This window comes from Corythoichthys intestinalis, chromosome 1, assembly GCF_030265065.1.
Source record: "Corythoichthys intestinalis isolate RoL2023-P3 chromosome 1, ASM3026506v1, whole genome shotgun sequence".
NCBI lineage: Eukaryota > Metazoa > Chordata > Actinopteri > Syngnathiformes > Syngnathidae > Corythoichthys > Corythoichthys intestinalis.
Window position 1 is genome coordinate 17879654 of NC_080395.1, and position 21845 is coordinate 17901498.

General features: G+C 38.9%; 1 protein-coding gene across 9 annotated transcripts in view; it reads left to right on the top strand.

The window, feature by feature from the left end:
* LOC130921629 (A-kinase anchor protein 13) overlaps nt 1-20648 on the top strand; it is a 276582-nt gene extending 255934 nt beyond the window's left edge. For 8 of the 9 annotated variants that reach the window (XM_057845733.1, XM_057845767.1, XM_057845785.1 and 5 more), the window contains 7 exons: nt 2011-2084; nt 2595-2639; nt 6599-6649; nt 6768-7037; nt 10499-10678; nt 10753-11047; nt 16417-20648. In XM_057845733.1, coding sequence (XP_057701716.1) covers nt 2011-2084; nt 2595-2639; nt 6599-6649; nt 6768-7037; nt 10499-10678; nt 10753-11047; nt 16417-16469 — 968 coding nt within the window. In that variant the 3' untranslated portion in view covers nt 16470-20648. The remainder of the gene's footprint in view (nt 1-2010; nt 2085-2594; nt 2640-6598; nt 6650-6767; nt 7038-10498; nt 10679-10752; nt 11048-16416) is intronic. The other variant, XM_057845759.1, reaches the window with a different exon arrangement.
* The last annotated feature ends 1197 nt before the right edge of the window (nt 20649-21845 follow it).

Consider the following 21845-nt stretch of genomic DNA (forward strand, 5'->3'; position numbering starts at 1 on the left):
ACGTCATCCGTCATTCCAGGGATATCATATTTTGCTTTTCAAAAGGTAGACACAAATAACAGACATAAATAATCCCCGTTTAGGCAAATATTCAAAGTTTATATGGCTCGATAGCATGGACGCACTGTCCGTGCACGTCACACACACATACGGGCAGTTTGTCCCGACTCTCGGCCGTGGAGGCAATGTTGAAATATTGCTCACTTGGAACAGAGAGAAAACTGAGCATTCTCAGGCTTATCCTCAACCCATTTTTATCTTTTATGACTGTTGTCAAGCTCAGCTCTTCCTCAAAAGCCGTGTTCACTGCAAGCTAGGCGCTAATAACGCACAGGTGCATCGCTACGGTAACGACTCTCTCGCTATTTGATGACGTAATTGCTGCATTAAATCCGATTTGCGGGACTGGACAGTACAGACCGCCGCGACAATCTGGAAAAATGTGGCCCAGATCGGATTTAGACCACATACGAAAGTGACCCAGATCGGATTTGAAATGGTCCCGTTCTATGCGACTTGTCACGTTCAGACCGTCAAGTTAATGCCTCACTCGAGTCGGAAAAACACGAAAAAATCGGATTCGTGCATTAAGACCTGTAGTATGAACGTAGCCTTTGTGTTATTTGGGGGCATTTCGGAGTCTCTCCCTGTTGGTTTGGGGGCATTTCAGGGTCACTAAACACCTATTACGGTTCATGTTGAGTTTGGGAAGTTTTAGAGTCACTTCCTGTTGATTTTGTGGCATTTCTGGGTCTCTTCCTGTGGCTTTTATTTCAATTTATGTTATTTGGGGCGTTTCGGGTTCACTAAAGACTTAAAACACTTCCAGGGGGCAGTTCAGAGTCACTTCCGATTGATTTTGTGGAATTTCAGGATCGCTTCCTGTCAGTGGCACGGGAAGTGGGGTGCTGATGGTGCAGCAGCACTCCCTGGTGTTGGGGAGAAAAAAAGTTCATTCATTCATTTTCCATGCCGCTTTTATGGTAGATTTTTTTTTTCAATATTTAAATAAATAAAACATTGAAACAATAGAATATATAAGTTTTGGGATTAAATATATGTTGAAAAGTTTTTTGTTTTTTTTTTTTTAATACCATGGTCACAACATGACACCTGGATCACGTTGAATAAGGCGCTATTAAAACGGAAAAGTAAACTGCTGACAGAGGAGGCGTTAACATGGTGCAATAACAATTAGCGATTTTTATTCTTTACAAACACGGCAAAATTTTCTAAAATTCAATTGAAAGTAAAAAATGTCTACCTTTGGTGTCTTCAAATAAGTAAGACATGCTTGCACTGTAGCCATATTATTGTTGTTGCTGACGCAGTGCAGAGAGGTTTTGGATATTCGTGTGCAATTTATTTTAGTGTTGTGAAAAAGGGGTGTTAAACTGAGGCTTATGTGTTTGTGTGTCATTGTGCCTTCTAGCTGCGGGGATTTGCATTACAATACACAGGCGCTTTTATTTCCAATACAAAAAATCCAACACACACTGTACGTGAAATAGAACACTGTCTTTGTAGTAGCCTAGTAGTAGTACGTAAACTATCTAGCATGCATGTGTACTGCCATTGGGCGTGCCTTGTATGGGGAAAACACACTAGCATGACATATTTGGACCGCAACGGCTGTTTTTAATGGGGAAACACTTAAAAAAAAGATTCTCAGCACCCCGTGCTGTGAGTGACTTCCAGCGCCTCTTCTTCCTGTTGATATCAGGTTGCTTCTTATTAATTGAATTGACATATGTGGCAGTCATTAGCATCGACGTACATGCGTGTCAATAGAATCGACGCACATGGACCTCATTGTCATGGACTTACATGGCTGGATAATAAATTAGCCTCTTTAAAAATGGTAGCTTTGCATGTAATGCAAAAGCTACCATGGATGATCAAGACAGAATTTCCACCTATTTCATAGCTTCTGCAGATATATGGTGGCCTCTGTGACATAGCTTAGTGAGATGGATGCTGACTGGTCTATGCCTGCCTCATATCCTTCAGGTGGAGATAAAGATGAGAGCGAGGAGGCCACCAGAGACCTGCGGAGGACGGAGTCCGACAGCGTCCTAAAGAAGGTATGACGATTTCGCCATTGACTCGACCTTGATGTATTATTGCTTTTGTCCGAAATGACGACATTTATCACATGACACATACAAGCACACATGTGATCCACTGTACAGTAGAATTTTATTTATGGATTATGGCGAGAAAATCTTTTTCTATTGTAAAAGAGGGGTGAGTCCATCATCTCATCAGCTGCAACTCACACTGTGACATCCATGGTACTGAGACACAATTATTCCCTTCCACGATTCTTCTTTTCACTGCCGATTCTTAGTATGTTTTCATTCGTGCTACCGCGCATGGTGATGGTTGTCATGAACAACGGGAAAATAAAGCTCACACATTACATAATGATATTATTCGGCATTTAAGTTGGTGGTTTTCTTGTAAAGTTGACTGTTTTCTGGTCCCATCGTTGCATAATTCTTACGTAATCGTCTGACAACAGCTCGGCCCCGCGCGCATTCACACCAGCGCAAGCACATGACGCTGATGTATGTCCTTGTGTGTATCGACAGGGAGGAAACGCCAACCTGCTGCAGCTGCTCAAGAGAAACAGCGAGGTAAAGAGGCCATTTCCTGTCGCTAACCTGATTAGCTTGGCCGCCGTTGATATGGAAACCGGCCGAGATGGTATTTTCAGCATCCGCGCAGCTCATTTTCACAGAAGCACTTGTTAATTGCTGTTCTTATCCATTTTATAAATGGCATACCATGTATGAATCAATGCCGTATCATTCTGAACTGTAAATCAACGAATTAATTTATTTTCGTACATACATAAATACATAAGGGGGTGATTTAAATGTGCATTAGTGCATCAATGCACTGTATTTTCATTTGTTCTTTATCTTTTAACATTAAGATTATTATTTTTTAATTGAATTATTTATGTATTTATGGGTTTAATGAATGAGTGCCTTGAGCATTTTACGGAGCAGTAGAATACAGTTATGCTCCATGAAATAGGTTCAGGTCCAGCACACACAGAATTCAACCATAAGGCTCACTGGATTATAAGGCACAATGTTAATATTTTATTAAAAGAAAAAAAAAAGAAGTATATAAGTGTAAGTATAGTCCAAAAAATACAGTAGTTATTGTGGGAATGCTTTGACGAAATCGAAGCATCTCACTTATATCATTGCTCTTTTTTGTCGCAAAAACTTTGGTTCCAATCTCTTGCATTTTACAACTGATTTACACGTTCCACTTTCAAAGTGTTAAAATTTTCTTGCAATCCAGAGTGATTCATCCGGAAAAAAAAGCCCCTTTCATTGCCAATAACAAATCCAGTCAAACACATTTTCATTGTTTATTCAATTCACAATAGCTCCTTTCACACATACCTGAACACCATTAAAATACCGGGATTTAAACAGGTAGCCCTTGTGTGTGGAAACAATTTCCCAGGTCGACTGAGACGGAGATTACGCGGACATTTAACCCCTTCTTGCCAAATGTATCGCATTTGATAAACTTAGAATTTCATGATTTTGAGACTAATTCAGAATTTTGAAATATCATTCCTCAAAAAAAAAAAAAAAAAAAAATCGATGCAAGTCAACTAATGCATCTGCAGGTTCCATGAGAAAAAAAAAACGGATTTTGCAAGGGTTATAGATATTAGAGTGCTTATTACTAGGGTTGTTCCGGTCATGTTTTTTTGCTCCCGATTCAATTCCAATCATTCCCGATAATTTTCCCCGATCGTATACATTTTGGCAATGCATTAAGAAAAAAATGAATAAAATTTGGACGAATATATACATTCAACATACAGTACATAAGTACTGTATTTGTTTATTATGACAATAAATCCTCAAGATGGCATTTACATTATTAACATTCTTTCTGTGAAAGGGATCCACAGATAGAAAGACTTGTAATTCGTGAAGGATAAATGTGACTTTGTATATTGTAACTAAATATTGCCATCTAGTGTATTTGTTGAGCTTTCAGTAAATGATACTGCAGCCATTCAACCCAAATGCATGATGGGAAGTGCAACCACGACTGTGCGTAGGGGCACCAATTGATATATCTTCTCTGCGTTGGGAAAGAACATAGGGTGTTAAGAAAATGATCAACTACCACCTTTCTTCCCCACATTGCCTCCCACGTTAATTTAAATGCTGAGAGAGGGAATGTAAGGCTCTGGCCAAATAAAAAAAAGGCTCCAAAGGCTGTTAAAATTCTCTGTACTCAGTATACGCTGCGGTTAGCACTATATATTGGTAAAACGGCGCCTTTACAGATTGAATGCGACAGTGCATGAGTGGGTCGTGCAGCGCAAGCGTTATTTATTTAACATGATTAATTCAGAAAAAATAATTACCGCCGTTAATGCAATAAATTTGATAGCCCTACTTTAAGCCAAAACTACTCTGGATGAGTGTAAGACATTTTGTCTGTAACGTTATATACAATTAGAATACGATTTAAATAAAACATATAAAAAAAAAATATATATATGTCCGATATTTTTTTGCCGATTCCGATACTTTGAAAATGATGTGACCGATCGATCGGGACATCTTTACTTATTACATATATTAATTTGTTTTTCTTTTTTACAAATTTGAAAAAAAGGTTTCATTAAGACCTTATTTTTCAAATTTTGTGATTCACAGACAATTGCTTCATATTGCAGGCGTTAAAGGGTTACGGGTTGCGTCTTAATATTATGTCCGGGACTTTCCTGGGTTTGCCTCCCGGGTCATAGCACGAAGGCTGATGACGTAAATATCATGGCGGGCCGATCGTCATTTCCTCTTTCTTCGCAGTAAGACGAAAAGCGGTAAACAATCACAATTATCATTATGGCAAACTGGAAATGGCAAAATATAAACTGAAAACATAACGAAATTAAATTGCTGCTGGATCGTCGAGCCGAGGAAGAGAGTCGATCGTCCGTCTTTGAAAATGTGTGGTTTATTTTGTCGCCGATGTTTGGATCTGCAACTGCGGAAACAAGGTTGTACCTCAAAGCAGACAACAACGGAGGGATGCATTTAAGGGTTTATTAAAGAACAAAAATACACGCGATGGCGGAAAAGGGGAATAACACAATGGGTCCATGACAGGAGGTCGACGGGGATCAATAATACAAACCTAAGCGGTAGGCAGAGAGCCGATAAGAAAACAAAATAAATAGACTCAAATACCAGCAAAACGTATAGGGTTTCAAAAGTGAGGCGGCAGGCGAACAAGCTAGCAAATGCACGAAATTCGAGAGTACAAAGTGGCGAATGGCATCCAGCAAGTTAATATCTCTGCACCCTTTTCTTGGATCGCCTGGGCTTGAATACAAGCATGATGAGCTTGAAATGGCTGGAGGTACGATCACGGGAATGCTCTGTAACAAAACACGAGCCGACCAACAGAATGTGACAGCCTATGCTGACCAAAAATGATGTAATGTCCGGGTTATAAAATCGCGCCAGCCGCCCTCCCTGCACAAAGAGCGCCGAGACGCCAACCCGCGGTAAATCAAGCCACTTTCACACATTTCCCCATGTGCCAAAGCCCATGACACGGATAAATCCCGCTTCACCTTACACGGGAATTTACCGGGATACAAGTCTGAAAGGGGCTATTAGTAACATGTCCCTTGGCCATTTTCACATCAATTAGGCGCTTTTGGTAGCCATCCACAAGCTTCTGGCAAGCTTCTGGTTGAATCTTTGACCACTCCTCTTGACAGAATTGGTGCAGTTCAGTTAAATTTGATGGCTTTCTGACATGGAGTTGTTTCTTCAGCATTGTCCACAAGTTCTCAATGGGGTTTAAGTCAGGACTTTGGGAAGGCCATTCGCAAACCTTAATTCTAGCCTGATTTAGCCATTCCATTACCACTTTTGATGTGTGTTTGGGGTCATTGTCCTGTTGGAACACCCAACTGCGCCATGTCCATTGTCCATTGAGAACTTGTGGACAATGCTGAAGATACAAGTCTATGTCAGAAAGCCATCAAATTTAACTGAACTGCACCAACTCTGTCAAGAGGAGTGGTCAAAGATTCAACCAGAAGCTTGCCAGAAGCTTGTGGATGGCTACCAAAAGCGCCTAATTGACGGGAAAATGGCCAAGGGACATGTTACCAAATATTAGCGCTGCTGTATCTATATTTTTGACCCAGCAGATTTGATCACTTTTTTCTGTTCACCCATAATAAAGTCATAAAAGAACCAAACTTCATGAATGTTTTTTTGTGACAAAGAAGTATCTGTTCCAATCACTCTATCAGAGAAAAATCAGTTGTAGAAATAACTGGAAACTCAAGAGACCCATGACATTATGTTCTTCACAAGTGTATGTAAACTTTTGACCACAACTGTATGGTTTTCATGGCGCCATTGTCAAAATAAAAGCTTGTGATTTTGTATGTACAGTATAAATGAGCTACAACGTGACTGTCAGGCAGTGCAACCCCGCGTACATTTGACACCCCAGTCTAGCTGATCATGTAATCCTTCATTTTGTATGTCAGAGGTGCTTATAGAATTCTGTTTACCAACAGCAGGTGCTGCACAGTGTTTCCAATCTGCACTTTCTGCTCAGCACACTGCAGGTACTACAACCTTCAACACACTATCTTTTTTTTTTTTTTTGCGTGTACTTACTCTTACTACAGCAAATACCATATCTAGGTTTTCTGATAAGTTCATTTTATCTTGTTCCTTGTTCAGGCGGTTGTGGTGCAGCAGGACAGCTTCATAGAGGACCAGCGTCAGGCCCTGAGCGAGCGCTCGCCATTGGCGTGCTCGTCGCGGCCGTCTTCGCGGCCCAGCTCGCTGATCGAGCAGGAAAAGCAGCGCAGCCTGGAGAAGCAGCGGCAGGACCTGGCGGCACTGCAGAGACAGCAAGCAGCGCACGCTGACGAGCGGCGCCGACGTGAAAAGGAGTTTGAGCTCAGGGAGCGCCTGCTTGGTGACAGGGAGGCACTGCTGAACGTGCAGGTAATTTTATTGCAGAAACTCAATGAGGAATGTAATTAACTAATTGGATGCTATTCAAAATGATAAACCAACTAGAGGAATTTTTAAATTTACCACAAATATTTTGCTTTATCAACCCTTAAGGAACCACATTCAACCTTCCTACTTTTGTAATGGCTTTCATGTTTTTTCATCAATAATTGGGCTGTTTTTTACAAAATAACTAATACATATGACAAAACTAGAAGAGCACTGTGAGAAAGAAAACCGCCGCCTATTGATTTGAGTGGGCACTCCCTTCCCTTATACCCAGAAATGTCATCACTCTTTCTCTTCTCATCATATAAACAACTCTGCAGATTTGACTAAAATGGGCTCATCCATTATCAAGTTATTGCAAAACTTCTTTTTTGACCTCTGTGACCTTTGACCTCATTACACCAAAATGTAATTACCTCTCTTTTCATATAACAAACAAAGGTGCGATAATAATCCCTTTATTCGTTCCTGAGGTTTAAAAAAAATTCTGACCTCAGTGACCTTTCACCTCGCCATTACAATTTTAATCAACTCTTCCGTTTCATATTGCAAACTTATCCTGCAAGTTTCATAGTAATCCATTTATTCGTACCCGTTATCTTGCATACATACTACGGACTTGCAATTACTGTAGAGATCAATTATTTAGATTAATTAGACTTAATAAATAACAAAATTAAATGGCAAATAGTATACTGTACTTACCATCAATGCTGAGAGGTGGCAGATGAGACACTGTTAGGCGACTAAAAAAAAAACGACTGGAGAAAAACAACGGCGGTCAACGACTCGCGTAGTCAAGTCCAATCACGGAAGTCGGGTACGCACTAAACCGGAGACTACCTGTACTGTACTGTTTACAGTACTTTCTTATTTTGTTTCTTATGGCAATGCTATTGTATTTCTGAATTATTTTGTTACTATTTAGCCCTTAAAACAGGCGTCTCCAAACCGGTCCTCGAGGGCCGCTGTGGGTACTGGTTTTTGTTCATACCGATCAAGCACAGACCTTTTAACCAATGTGGTTTCTACTAAAACAAGTAGCACCTGATTGCAATCAACTGATTACACTTCTAAAACACCAGATTGGTGAAAAGGTGTGGTCTCGATTTGTTGGAATGAAATCCTGCACCCACTGCGGCCCTATAGCTTGGAATAGTTTAGAGACCACTTCCTTAAAATATATATATTAGGGCTGCAGCTATCGAATATTTTAGTGATCGAGTAATCGACTGAAAATTCTATCGATTAATCGAGTAATCGGATAAAACATATATATTTTTAGGTGAAGACCAATTATTAATATACATGAGAAAACAAGACATTTCATCTAATATTGAACCATTTTCAGTCAATCAATATCTTTATTTTCGATGTACATTGTTGAAAACAGCCAACAATTGCATCTCAGATGTCACTAGAATTAAAAAAAAAAAAAAGACTAATTCACTGCTTTCACTCAAAAAACTTTTAGATCTTATTAAAATTTATATATATTTCTTACCTAAAAATGCCATTACGCATGATAACACACATCACTTAAAAGTAAGGATTTTTTCCCCCACGTGTTTCAATTGAATTTCTATTTGTGTCAAGCCATTTTTAAGTTCTAGTTAAGTTTTAAGTTAGTCTAAACTGTAAGTCCTGATTGGATTTTGAGTTTTTGCAGTGTTCAAAATAAATGTATGATACAGGCTGTATTGGAGCACATTAGGGACCAGTGCTACTTGGTGTTTTATCCAGCAATGACTACTGAGCTAAAATTGATAGTTAGCATTATTAAGTTTTTATTTTACACCTTCATCACTCCACAACGCTATGTTATGTTAAAGCCTGTATGTAAGACACGTTAGCCACGCATCGACAGTGGTCATAATTAATAGAAACCTAGCCCTCCGCAGGGCTAACGTTACGTGAGCTAGTGACAGTAACGTTAATCTTATTTATTAGCGCTTAGCGCTCTTTATTAGCGCTTAGTGCTCTACTGCTTTAAGATGGCGGCTGTTTACTAACGCCACTGACTCTATCATTTTGCATCTAGTTCAACATACATGTGATCTCTATGAGACGCATCAGACGCTACCTGCTACCAACGTAGCATCATGCGGGCTAGTTTAACCAACGTCGGCGTCGTTTGTAGCGGCTGTCGGCTGCAGTAAGTTTGTTTTTTTTGCTTCTTCCTCTACGCACGTGACATCAGCGCGTTGTCCCGCATTAAAAGTAGTCCGAGCAAAACGTGATGCTTAGAGCTGTCAAAATAAACGATTACTCGAGGTGAATAAAATTACTCGGATCAGTTTTTAAACTGGAGTTACTAGAGTTGCTCGAGTATTCGTTTCAGCTCTAATATATATACATATATGTATATATATATATTTTTTTTCTTCAAAACTCAATCCTTATCACCCGATTCCGATCCTCTGAAAAAATGGCGCGACCGGCTCGATTTCCAATCATGTGATCTGATCAGGGACATCACTAATACATGTTAATACAACATATTCTGACATTTGACCTCTGACCTTATTATCCCAAAATGTAATCACATTGTTCGTCGACAATATACCGTATTGGCCCGAATATAAGACGGCCCTGATTATAAGACGACCCCCTCTTTTGCAAGACTCAAATTTGAAAAAAGACTCTTTGAACACCAAATTAATTTTTATACCGAAAATAATTACAGTACATCTGAAACAAATGATTATAACAATATATTTGAGAGAAAAGGCATATTATTTTGCCCCATTCAAATCTTAATATCTGAACATTTAAATATGTAAACTAAAGTGCAATCACATTCGTAAATGAATGGCTTCTGGTTTTTGAAATGTAAATAAACCAATCTATTGTGATAAAACAACAAAATTGCAATAACTGCATTAACCATCAAAGTGAAGTCTCACTGTAACTGTAGTCTTGAAACAAATCTGAATAAGGAAAAACATTGCAATAAAATAATGCAAACTGGTTAGTAGCTGAGATCTGTATTGACAGAACATCGCTTCAATGATATCTGGCGCCATCTAGCGCCGTGAATGGGAAGAGTAGCTGAGATCTGTCATTACAGAACATCACTTCAATGATATCTGACGTCATCTAGCGTCGTGAATTGGTATAATGTCTAGACCGCGAATATAAGACGACCCCCTCTTTTTCAATCTTATTCCAATGCATAAAACACAGTCTTATATTCGGGCCAATACGATAATTTCGTTATCGTCATCATGAATGAAAACAACAATATCTTAAACACAAAAAGCATACACAACGAACAGAATACATCACCTCCGAACTTTAATTGTCCTGTATGATAGAAGAAGTTAAACCAACATAATGAAACAAACTCTACTTAAGACATTTCTATGAAGGTCTGAGGCAAGCCATTCATCAGTGTCACAACGCTCTAAGGTGTCAATAAATCAAGCAATTCTTCACCGCAGGAGGAGGAACTGTCCAAGCAGCAGCGGGCGCTGGACGACGAGAGGCGGGAGCTAGCCAGTCGGAAGGGGGACTACCAGAGGGACCTGGAGAGGCTACGTGACGCCCAGAGGAAGCTGGACAAGGACAGGGAAGCCCTGCAAAGACAACTCGACAAGATGGACGAGCTGCGACGCGCTGAGGTGAACAAAAACAAAGTCACTTTGAACAAAAGGAGAAAGTAGACGTCTGAATGTGATTCTCAATTAACTTGTAGAGGACTCCCTCCACCGCCTCGGATGAGTCCCAGTTAGCGGGAAGCTGCCAGTCTTTGGATCTGGAAACCTTAGACGCGTTTTCGTCGTCGTCCTCATCTTCATCGTCGCAGCGCTGCAAAGCCAAGACTCGCGGCCTCAACCCGTTCATGTCATCGTCTTCCTCGTCGTCCTCGAGTGTCGTGAAGACGGGCGAGACCAACAAGCAGCTCTCCAAAAGCCTATTGCAGCTGGCCAAGAACCGCGGAAAGGAAGGCAAAGACAAGCGCAAGAAGAAGGTGAAAGGACAGGCCGCAGGTACAAACACCAATTTATTTCTATACATCCTACAAATTACGTTTGAAGGGAAAAAGAAAACTCAATTTGGCCGGACCAGTTAATTTTTCGGCAAATAAGTTAGCTCACTGACTGCCATAGACGGTGCTAAACATCCAATTCATTTGGACTGGCAGAGGCGAATGAATAAAATGTCTAGCGCCGTCAATAGCACTGAAATATGAGCATTCACAGCCAGTCCTCCCAGTTTAGGATCGTTCTAAGGCTCCTGCAGCGCGCTTGCCAATGAGCTGATCATTTGATTCAGGTGTGTTAAAGGAGGGAGACATCACAGAAGGGATGGGAGACATGGAAAACCAGCTGGATAGGAGCTCTCGAGTAAAATGCGAATGCTAACACTTCAAAAACACATATCCATTTCACCTCTCTGGGACACACTATGACATTTCAAAAATATAGAAAAAGGATGTCAGCCAGTGACAGGTTGTAAAAAACATGACTTCAGTTGTAATGAATTGGGGAAATTGAATTTTTGTGTGTTTGTCTGAGTAAAATAGCATCCACAGCAAACACACCTTAAAGTGCGTACGACAGGAGAAAAAAGTCTTAAATAGGATTATTATGTGAATTTGAATCATATTTTGAGACGATTCGACTATATACAACAATTTAGCAAGGCGCAGATGACGAGAAATTAGTCTTTTAACCTGCCGGTTAACCACGCCTACCATTATAGGGCTCGAGCGTGCCCAACAGGTGGATGACGTCAGCGGAGTCACGATTTCATCTGATTTAGTATGCAGCCCATTGAGGGCGAATTGTTCACAACGAGGAAAACGCGACGAAGAGAGGCGCAAAATGTCATTGTTTCAGTCTCTCTACTCCAATATTTTTACAGGATATTCTTTTTATCCAAGTATTTTTCCCCAATAGCTGAATAAATGGATTGAGAAGGACCAGTCAGCCCGTTGAGGGGGAATTATTCAGAACGAGGAAAACAGGCTTATGTCATTTCCCTTCCCCGGCTTTGGAGAATGTAAACAAACCAAGAGGCGTGACAGCTAGCCGACACGCTAACCCAAACCGAGTGATGGTTCAAAGTCTTCGAAGCGGAAAATCACACATAACTAGCCCGGATCATTTCACATGACGACTGGGTTGTTGATTGTCTTTGCTGATCGGCAAACCGCCCGGCGGAGATAAATTTACAGCTCGTTCCCCTGCTACTACGGACAGGAGAGCTCGCCGGGGAAGCAGCTGGACAATGACCGCTGAACAAACCGGCCGATGTCAGAGGAGCATGTCGCTGCCAAATGATCAATACGAATATGGCAAAATAATGCTTTACTACACGGCGAAGACGTAAACAGAGCAGCGTGCAGTTGTTGTGCAGCTAACATGTGCAGCTAATGTGTATGAGGAGAGCTTTTTACCTGCCCATTCATGATCAAACGTAAGTAGTCCTGTATTTAACCCTTTAACACCGAACGTGTCGGCAGCGATGCGTTTACGCATATCGTCTTTGAAACTTCGTCACGCTGTAATTACGTCACCCACGTGCCGCTGGTTGGACTCATTTGAAAGTGCGGAAGTTGATGTCCACACCAGTTTTTATTTGAAGTCAATCGACAAAGAAAAACGGGAGATAATGTCATTTAAATTTTATATTTTTATTGCACTCATAAATATGCATTAAAACGCTGCATGGACCATGTATCTATCTCCATATTTCCATCATTTCTTGTCCTTTTTCAAAACCGAAAGCAGCAAAAAAGACTACATATCCCAAGAGTCGTTGTGATGTCAAGAAGGACGAACCGAATGTGATCATTTTTAATAAATTTCCGAACGAGGCGCCAACTAATGAAAGCGAGGCATGCGAAGCAAGCAACGCCCGGTTGGTTTGAGCGAGTGCCTTTGAAACGTGCAGAATGAATCTAAAACCACATTTAGCGCAAGATAATGCATTATTTCATTAACTCAAGGAAGAAGATGAGCTGTATTTGTCGTTTTCTTTGGATGAGTCGCCGTCTCGGCGAGTAGAAGTGACAGCAGCGCGCAAACGGCGAAAGAGTAGGCTGTGTGACATTGTGTGTGACGCAGCTCCGTGACCTGTTCAAGAAGAAGCTTTATTGAGTGCGCAAAAAAAAAAAACACTTTATTGGGTCGCATCCCTGAAAATTTGCAATTGAACTGAACTACGTCAATATTTTTTAAAATACTTTTTTTCAATGTTATATATATTTTTTCTTCACTATAATCTTTTCAAATTTTATGTAGATGTGTGTTCGAGAAGCTTTGTTTGAGAAGCTTGATTGCATGTACGTATATACTTTTGATAAGGTGATGGGTACAACACCTAACTTCAAAAAAGAGATATCCTTATAAATAAGAGAAACCCTTTGTGTGTTAGATGATATATATAATCTTTTTTTCCCAAACTATTTTGCACTGTATATAACCTGTTTTGACCATAGTATGTGTAAAGGCCAAAAACGCCTATGACCATACCTGCTGTTTGTGTTGAATTGTCAAACATAAAACTATTCAATCTTATTTTTTTCTATTGAATGTTAATCCGAACAAGTTGAATAGATATTATCAAGCTTCAAAACGGTTGGTCGAGCATGTCTGGTTGTCAATGGGGCATCAACATTACAAAATTTGAAAAAAGATTTTGGGATTTTTTTGTCTTTTTGAGTCCAAAATGTGGATTATAATTGGTCAGTGAAGAGAACAACAGTTTGGACATGAAGTTCAAGGTGTCCTGAAAAAAGGGACCCAACTTGGCCATTGTAAACATTTTTGTGTCTGAAATATAAAGGCAACATCAAATGCATGCAAATTTGGCCAAAATAGGCTTAGGTGTTAAAGGGTTAAAGAAAGTTTGTAGTGTTTACTTCGTAATCGCTGTATTTGCGGCTATTTTTAACACAAAGTTGCAATTGGTGATCGGTCAGAAAACTTGACAAAACACAGGGCACATGAAGAGGGGAATAAGCAGAGTATAGTGCTCTCCCGGCGGGGGGATGTGCGACAAGCCGGCGGTCGTCGGCGGAGCGGACAAGGAGCATGTCGGCCACAAAATGCAACCCCCTCCGTATTAAAATGATCCCAGTATTTGATATAATACAAAACACGATGTTTACTCACTTCCTCGTAAGTCCCATGGTCCCACAGTAATAGGGCTTGTTTTGGCCAATATCCACCAGTGAATGGGAACCTTTTGAAACCCCAAAAAGGCCCAGACGCCTCTCCCTCGTACAGCAAGGTTTTTCTGCAGCCGTTTGGCTGGCGTGATGCGAAAAAGAAACGTATTAATCCGAAAAATCAGCTGAATCCTTAGTACTTGTCATACAACAGTACGGCTGTATAGTGAAGAGGACTCCTTCCTCCGTACACGTTGAAGGGAAAAGGTACCGTTCTCTCACACACCATATAATTGTTTGCGTTAGTCTAACACATTCATTTAACTATAGTTTAGGCAGACTTCACTCAGTGGCCTTGACAAAGTAAAGTAAACACCTTATCGGGGCTCCTGAGGGGGAAATGGAAAAATGGTACCGTTTCTTGTAGGCAACTATTACTCGAACACACGGAATACAATTAATCAGGGAATAGTATCATTTCTCATATTTACGGTGGGACTGTACTGCTCTGACACACCTAGTGTAGAATAGATAGCACACCATAGTTTAATGAAAAGAAGCAGATAGGGTTGTTCCGATCATGTTTTTTTGCTCCCGATCGTTTTAGTTTGAGTATCTGCCGATCCCGATATTTCCCGATCCGATTGCTTTTTTTTTTTTTACTCCCGATTCAATTCCAATAATTCCCGATAATTTTTCCCGATCATATACATTTTGGCAATGCATTACGAAGAAAAATGAATAAAACTCGATTCAATTGCTCCAAGTATCTTTTTTAATTGTCCAACATGACATTGTTCCACTGCTTTGGATCAAAGCAAAGCTTATAAGCACTGTGCCATAAAATATATAAACTGTAAACATAACCCCGTCCGCTTAAAATAAAGTTACACGACGTCACTTCCATGTTCCAAGTTTTTTTCGGTGCCACACTTAGTGAGTGCGACAATAAATGGCAGGGGAGGATGTTTGTTGTTATTATGAACCAATCTTTAAAACAAAACTAAAGACTCTGGATGAGTGTAAGACATTTTGTCTGTAACGTTAAATACAATAAGAAACGATTTAATTAAAAAAAAATATATATATATATTTAAAAAAAGGCATGTCCGATATTTTTTTGCCGATTCCGATACTTTGAAAATGACTTGATCGGCATCCCGATCGATCGGGACATCTCTAGAAGCAGAATAAATACACAACGCCATCTTATCATAGAAGCCCAACGTGTGCGCCGTGAGCAAGATTGACGCTCCAAAACTTGCAAATCAGTTCTGCAAGGACAAAGCGCTCTGTGTCCGACAACAAGTAGAGCCAGCCCGGATAACAAAGTTGATAGCAGGCTCTTGGGACGTCAAGACCAGCGTCGGTCGCTGCGCCAACAACATCCCATCCACGCACGAACCTAAACAGCCAGAGACCGGCCAGAGAGGGATGATCCCAAAGCAACGCCCGGACACACCTTCGGCCGGCCCACGGACTTAAAAAACACTGGACACTGAGATAAGACAGATTTTGCTGCTCGGAAACATGTATCCTTGTTTTGGATCCAGAATTGTCTGTTTTTGCCTTGTTTTTGACCATTGTCGAGGAATAAATTGTCAAACTGCTTTCGGCGAGTCTTTTTCAAACTTTTGGAACATGGAGTCAGTACAAAGGGTTAACATCAGAGATGAACACGCGGAGTTCCGCCTTCCCGGTTGGCGCGCGCAGGGGCAGCATCGGCAGAGCGGCACTTTGTTCGGCTGTCGCTGTTACCGTGCGCCTTGGCCGGGGGGGCGAATTCCAACAACGTCACAGCGCCCTCTTTTTCAACTCGGGATTGTTGCCAGAAGTCACTCATTTTCATGGCGCGAGATTCAAAAAACTAAATAAATATAACGATCGCTTTCACACACATCCAAGCGGTTCATTTCATTCAGGAGCATAAAGTGCCGCGTGTATTATGAAATAAACATGCTTTTTCGTGTCACAGGCACTTTAGTGTTACCTAAGACACTATTATGGTGGAAGATTTTGGTAGCAACTTGTTGGTTCATTTTTTTAAACATTGAGACCTTTTTAAAACTATATCTCGATTCTTGGCAGCAGCATATCGATAACCTTTTGGAATACAAAGTATAGCGATATATCACCATTTCGATATTTTGTCACACCCCTACTTAACAGTGAAACAATCTCCGGTATATTGAGTTTTCTTATATAGCACTGAAAGTAAAATTCCAACATTTTCATTTCCAGACTCCCAGCAACTCCCTGATGCTCCTCTAGATGGAGAAATCTTCTTCTGCTGACTCTCATGGTCCTCTCTCTTCATCAACGAGACTTTCTAGCTAGCCTCCCGCCCTGAAGCGATGAAGGAAGGTGCTGATGTTCTCCCACTTCTCGGCCATTGTGGTGCGGGAACAGCTCCAAACTTGCAGCATGTAAGCGAACAACCACGAAATAGCCGATGATAACTGCCGGCTTTTTGTTTGTTTTCCCTCCCCCTATCTCGTAAATACACTTTTTGGCTGGCGTTTTGATTGGCGCGCGCACAAACACACGCGCATACACATACACAGCCGTGGCGTGGCTTCCAAATGGCGCTCGGCAAACAGACGGAAATGTCAACAAGCTCCGTATGGCGCAGCAGCCCGAGAAGAGAAAGCAATTTCCCATTAAAACGCTACCACTGGAAGTGCATAGGGAAACACGCCAAAATAAAATGAAACGCATTCTGTGTGCGTGAAGGTTCCAAACAGTTCCACGTCGGTTTAATTTGAAACGGCGTACGAGAGTTAACTGTTAATCAGTCGAGTTGTTCATCTTTCCGGTTTGTATTCGGAGTTAAATTGTCAAACAATTGTTCAACGCTGCTGGGCACTTTGCTCACTTTTCTGGTTTTTCCTCGACTACGTGATAGCTCTGTTGTTTAAGTGGCAATTGAGTGATAAAACTCGAGGTAAGGTTAAAAGAAAACTTTTTTTCAAGATAAAAATTAATAGATACCATGTTTTATTCATGTTGAATGTTGTCTTGGCATAAAATATCTCCATTGCAAGCAATATTAAGTTTGAAAAAGCATTTTGTTTGTTTTTCTGATCAAAATCTAAATGTGACAAAATTCTCAAATACAGAGTTTGTTTGGCCAAATGTTGGAATTTTCCTTTTATCTGGATCCGGAAAGTTACTTGATTTATTCATGTTCACTGTTGTTGTCGTCCAATGAAAAGCACAAATCCAAAATCTTATTACAAAAAAAAAGAGATCAAAACAAACAAGATTACAACCTAACCCTGTTCTGTACATTTGAATGTTATTTTTGTACAAGTAAAAAAAAATGCAAATATGGAGGTAAATTCACGTTAAATGTCATTGTCGGAAAAAATGCACCTATTGCCAAATTTATGATTTCTTATACAAAAAAAATGTATCTGATTTTCAGATAATACTTTATAAAATCACTGAATTAGATGATATGTTTTGTTTCGCTTTAAGCTAGTTCCATTAGCTAGTAAAAAAAAAGCATGTCGCTAACACGTTTTGGAGATTAAATCTGTTTTATATCCATAAATCCAAGCAACGAATATTAGGACTTTTCAAAACAAATACAACTTTCCCCAAATAATATGTGTGGAAATCACTAAATTTGGTATTTTGGACGACGATGCTAACCCGCGTTAGCTTGATTTTGATTGTCATCCGACACAAAGCACATTGCAGGAATTTTTTTATATATATACTGGACTGTCTCATATTCTAATTTCCTGAGACAGTCCAGTATATATATATTTTCTTTTCGTACACAGAAAACAGTTCAGCACAAATCCGAAATGTTATGACAAAAACAAGGTCAAAATCCAAGAATTACAGAATTAGAACCTCACCCTGTTCTATACATTTGAATGATATTTGTACAAGAAAAAAAAAAAAAAAAAAAAAGCTAATTTGGAAGTAAATATGATTCACATTACATTTAATTCTCGGACAAAATGCACCTATTGCCAAATTTATGATTTCTTATAGAAAAAAAATTGTCTGATTTTCAGATAATACTTTATAAAATCACTGAATTAGATGATATGTTTTGTTTCATTTCATGTTAGTTCCATTAGCTAGTAAAAAAGCATGTCGCTAACATGTCTTGGAGATTAAATCTGTTTTATTTCCATAAAACCAGGCAACAAATATAGGGACCTTTCTAAACAATTTCTAAACAAATATGACTTTCAAAAAAAAAAAAATCTGTAGAAATCACTAAATTTGGTATTTCAGACGACGATGCTAACCCGCATTAGCTTGATTTTCATTTTTCCACGACACAAAGCACATCGCATGAATTTTTATTTTTGTTTAGCAAGTTTAGCACAAATCCGAAATGCTATTCCAAAAAAAGATCAAAATCCAAGAATTACAAAATTAGAACCTACCCCTGTTCTATACATTTAAAGCAAATTTGGAGGTAAATGTGATTCACGTTAAATGCCATTCTCGGACAAAATGCACCTATTGCCAAATTCATGATTTCTTATACAAAAAAAAAATATCTGTTTTTCAGATAATACTTTGTAAGATCACAAAATTAGATGATATGGTTTGTTTCGTTTTAAGGTGGTTCCATTTGCTAGTAAAAAGCACGTCGCTAACACATCCATCAAACCAGGCAACAAATATAGGGACTTTTCAAAACAAATACGACTTTCAAAAATATCTGTAGAAATCACAAAATTTGGTATTTTGGAGGACGATGCTAACCCGCATTAGCTTTATTTTCATTTTTCTCCGACATAAAGTGCATCGCACGAAATTGTTTTTTTTAATTTTTTGTACACAGAAATATGTTCAGCACAAATTCGAAATGTTATCACGAAAAAAGGTCAAAATCTAAGAATTACAAAATTAGAACCTAACCCTTTTCTGAATGTTATTTGTACAAGTAAATACAAAAAAAGAGTAAATTTGGAGGTAAATATGATTCACATAAAATGTCATTCTGGGACAAAATGCACCTATTGCCATATTTATGATTTCTTATACCAAAAAAACAAAAGTGATTTTCAGATAATACCTTATAAAAATCACTAAATTAGATTATACGTTTTCTTTCGTTTTAAGCTAGTTCCATTAGCTAGCTAAAAAGCACGTCGCTAACACGTTTTTGAGATTAAATGTGTTTTATATCCATAAAACCAGGCACCAAAATTTAGGGACTTTTCTAAACAAATACGTCTTTCAAAAAAAATATCTGTCGAAATCACTAAATTTGGTATTTCGGACAACGATGCTAACTCGCGTTAGCTTGATATGCATTTTTCTCCGACACAAAGCACATCGCACAATTTTTTTTTTTTTCAATAATCTTTTTTGTACACGGAAAACAGTTTAGCACAAATCCGAAATTATTACAAAAAAATTAAAATGAAAAATAAAAATCGAAGAATTACAAAATTAGAACCTAACCCTGTTCTATACATTTGAATGTTATTTGTACAAATTTAAAAAAATAAATAAATGCAAATTTGTAGGTAAATATGATTCACATTAAATCTCATTCTTGGACAAAATGCACCTATTGCCAAATTTATGATTTCTTATACAAAAAAAAAATCGATTTTCAGATAATACTTCATAAAATCACTGAAATATATGTTTTGTTTTGTTTTATGCTAGTTCCATTAGCTAGTAAAAAAGCACGTCGCTAACAAGTTTTGGAGATTAAATCTGTTTTATTTCCATAAAACCGGGCACCAAAATTCAGCGACTTTTCTAAACAAATAAGATTAATTAAACAACTTTCAAAAAATTAATGTAGAAATCACTAAATTTAGTATTTTGGACGACGTTGCTAACCCGCGTTAGCTTGATTTTCATTTTTCTCCGACACAAAGCACATCGCACAAAAATGTTTTTTTTGTACACAGAAAACAATTTCGTGAAAAAATTGGACCGCACCACTAACAGGAACATTATTTTGTATTACTTGATTTACTAAATACCTGCAGGTCAGGTAAAAGCAGACAGGAAGTGGCCATTTTTTTCCAACGGTAATGAAACGCTCCGGGTCACCAAGGGCTATGACATGGTTTTATTGCGCATGACCTAACGTAAATAACTATTAGCATCCGGCAGCAGCTTTATTGTGAAGGGGAAGCTAGCTTTTCCACTTCCTGTAAGGGACAATCAGTCGATCGAGACGCTGCCGAGCCTTTTTTTGTTTAATTGTTTGTTTGTTCTAACAAACTAGCGGCGACGTGCACTAAAAGATGTAAGAGCTTGCTTGTCTCAACCTGTGAAGTTGAAACAAAAAGAAATGTACATATTTATGTATAAAACAAATCAAATGTAAAAAAATAAAATAAAAAAAAAGTTCCTTTTGTGATTTGTTACAGTATTTTCTAAAGATGTTTTATTTATGTTTTATGCATTCCCGTTTTGGGGAGGGTAAACGATGTAAAATCTCTCACCTAATAAAATGTATTCAAGACATTGAATGCTTGTTTGAATCTTTTTTTTTTTTTAGATTTCGCAGTTTTGTTTAATTAGGTATATAGTGTCAAGTATTTGTATTGGCTGTGATGCTATGCTAGAGTACATCTCAGATAATCGTTTGGAAGGTGACGTAGTGACGAGTCCAAAACAGATGGACTCTCGGCCGTGATGGCCGCTTTCCAAGCAGCTCGGAAGACATCAATGAATGTTTCTACTTACTGTAGACTCCCTGCAATGATTGTGTATTTACCTCACAGGAGCAACTATGCATCTGTTTAAAGAGTTTCAACAGGAAATTGAAGACTTGTTTGGTTCGCTGCTTTGTGTAAGCGTTGCCGGGTGTGTCGGTGAAGCGACTACGGTTCGAAATCAGTTACTTTCAGGTGGATCGTGAATGGTAAGAGAACAGATTGTCACTACTGTAATTTTCGGACTATAAGCCATTACTTTTTTCCTTCATTTTGAATCCTGCGGTTTATAGTCCAGTGCAGCTTATTTGTTGATTAATTTGGGTTAATAGGTAACACTTTATTTGACGTCATAAGACCGTCATCATTATGACATGACACAATCATGGGCATTACTGAACACTTATGACGGATGTTATTAAGTGTCATCCGGCAAATTATGTCACCAACTCCACATTTATGTCCAGCTTGGATCTTTTCTATTCATTCAAAATTGAGGTACCGTATTGGCCCGAATATAAGACGGCCCTGATTATAAGACGACCCCCTCTTTTTCAAGACTCAAGTTTGGAAAAAAAGACTTTTTGAACACTAAATTAATTTTTATACAGAAAATAATTACAGTACATCTGAAACAAAGGATTATAACAATATATTTGAGAGAAAAAGCATGTTATTTTGCCTCATTCAAATCTTAATATCTGAACATTTAAATATGTAAACTAAAGTGCAATCACATTCGTAAATGAATGGCTTGTTTTTGAAATGTAACTAAAACAATCTATTGTGTTAAAACAACAAAATTGCAATACTGCATTAACCATCAAAGTGAAGTCTAACTGTAACTGTAGTCTTGAAACAATGACCTGAAGAGAGCTGGAACCACAGTCTCGAAGAAAACCATCGGAAACACATTACGCCATCATGGATTAAAATCCCACAGCGCACGCAAGGTCCCGCTGCTGAAGCCAGTGCATGTCCAGACACGTCTGAAGTTTGCCACTGACCATC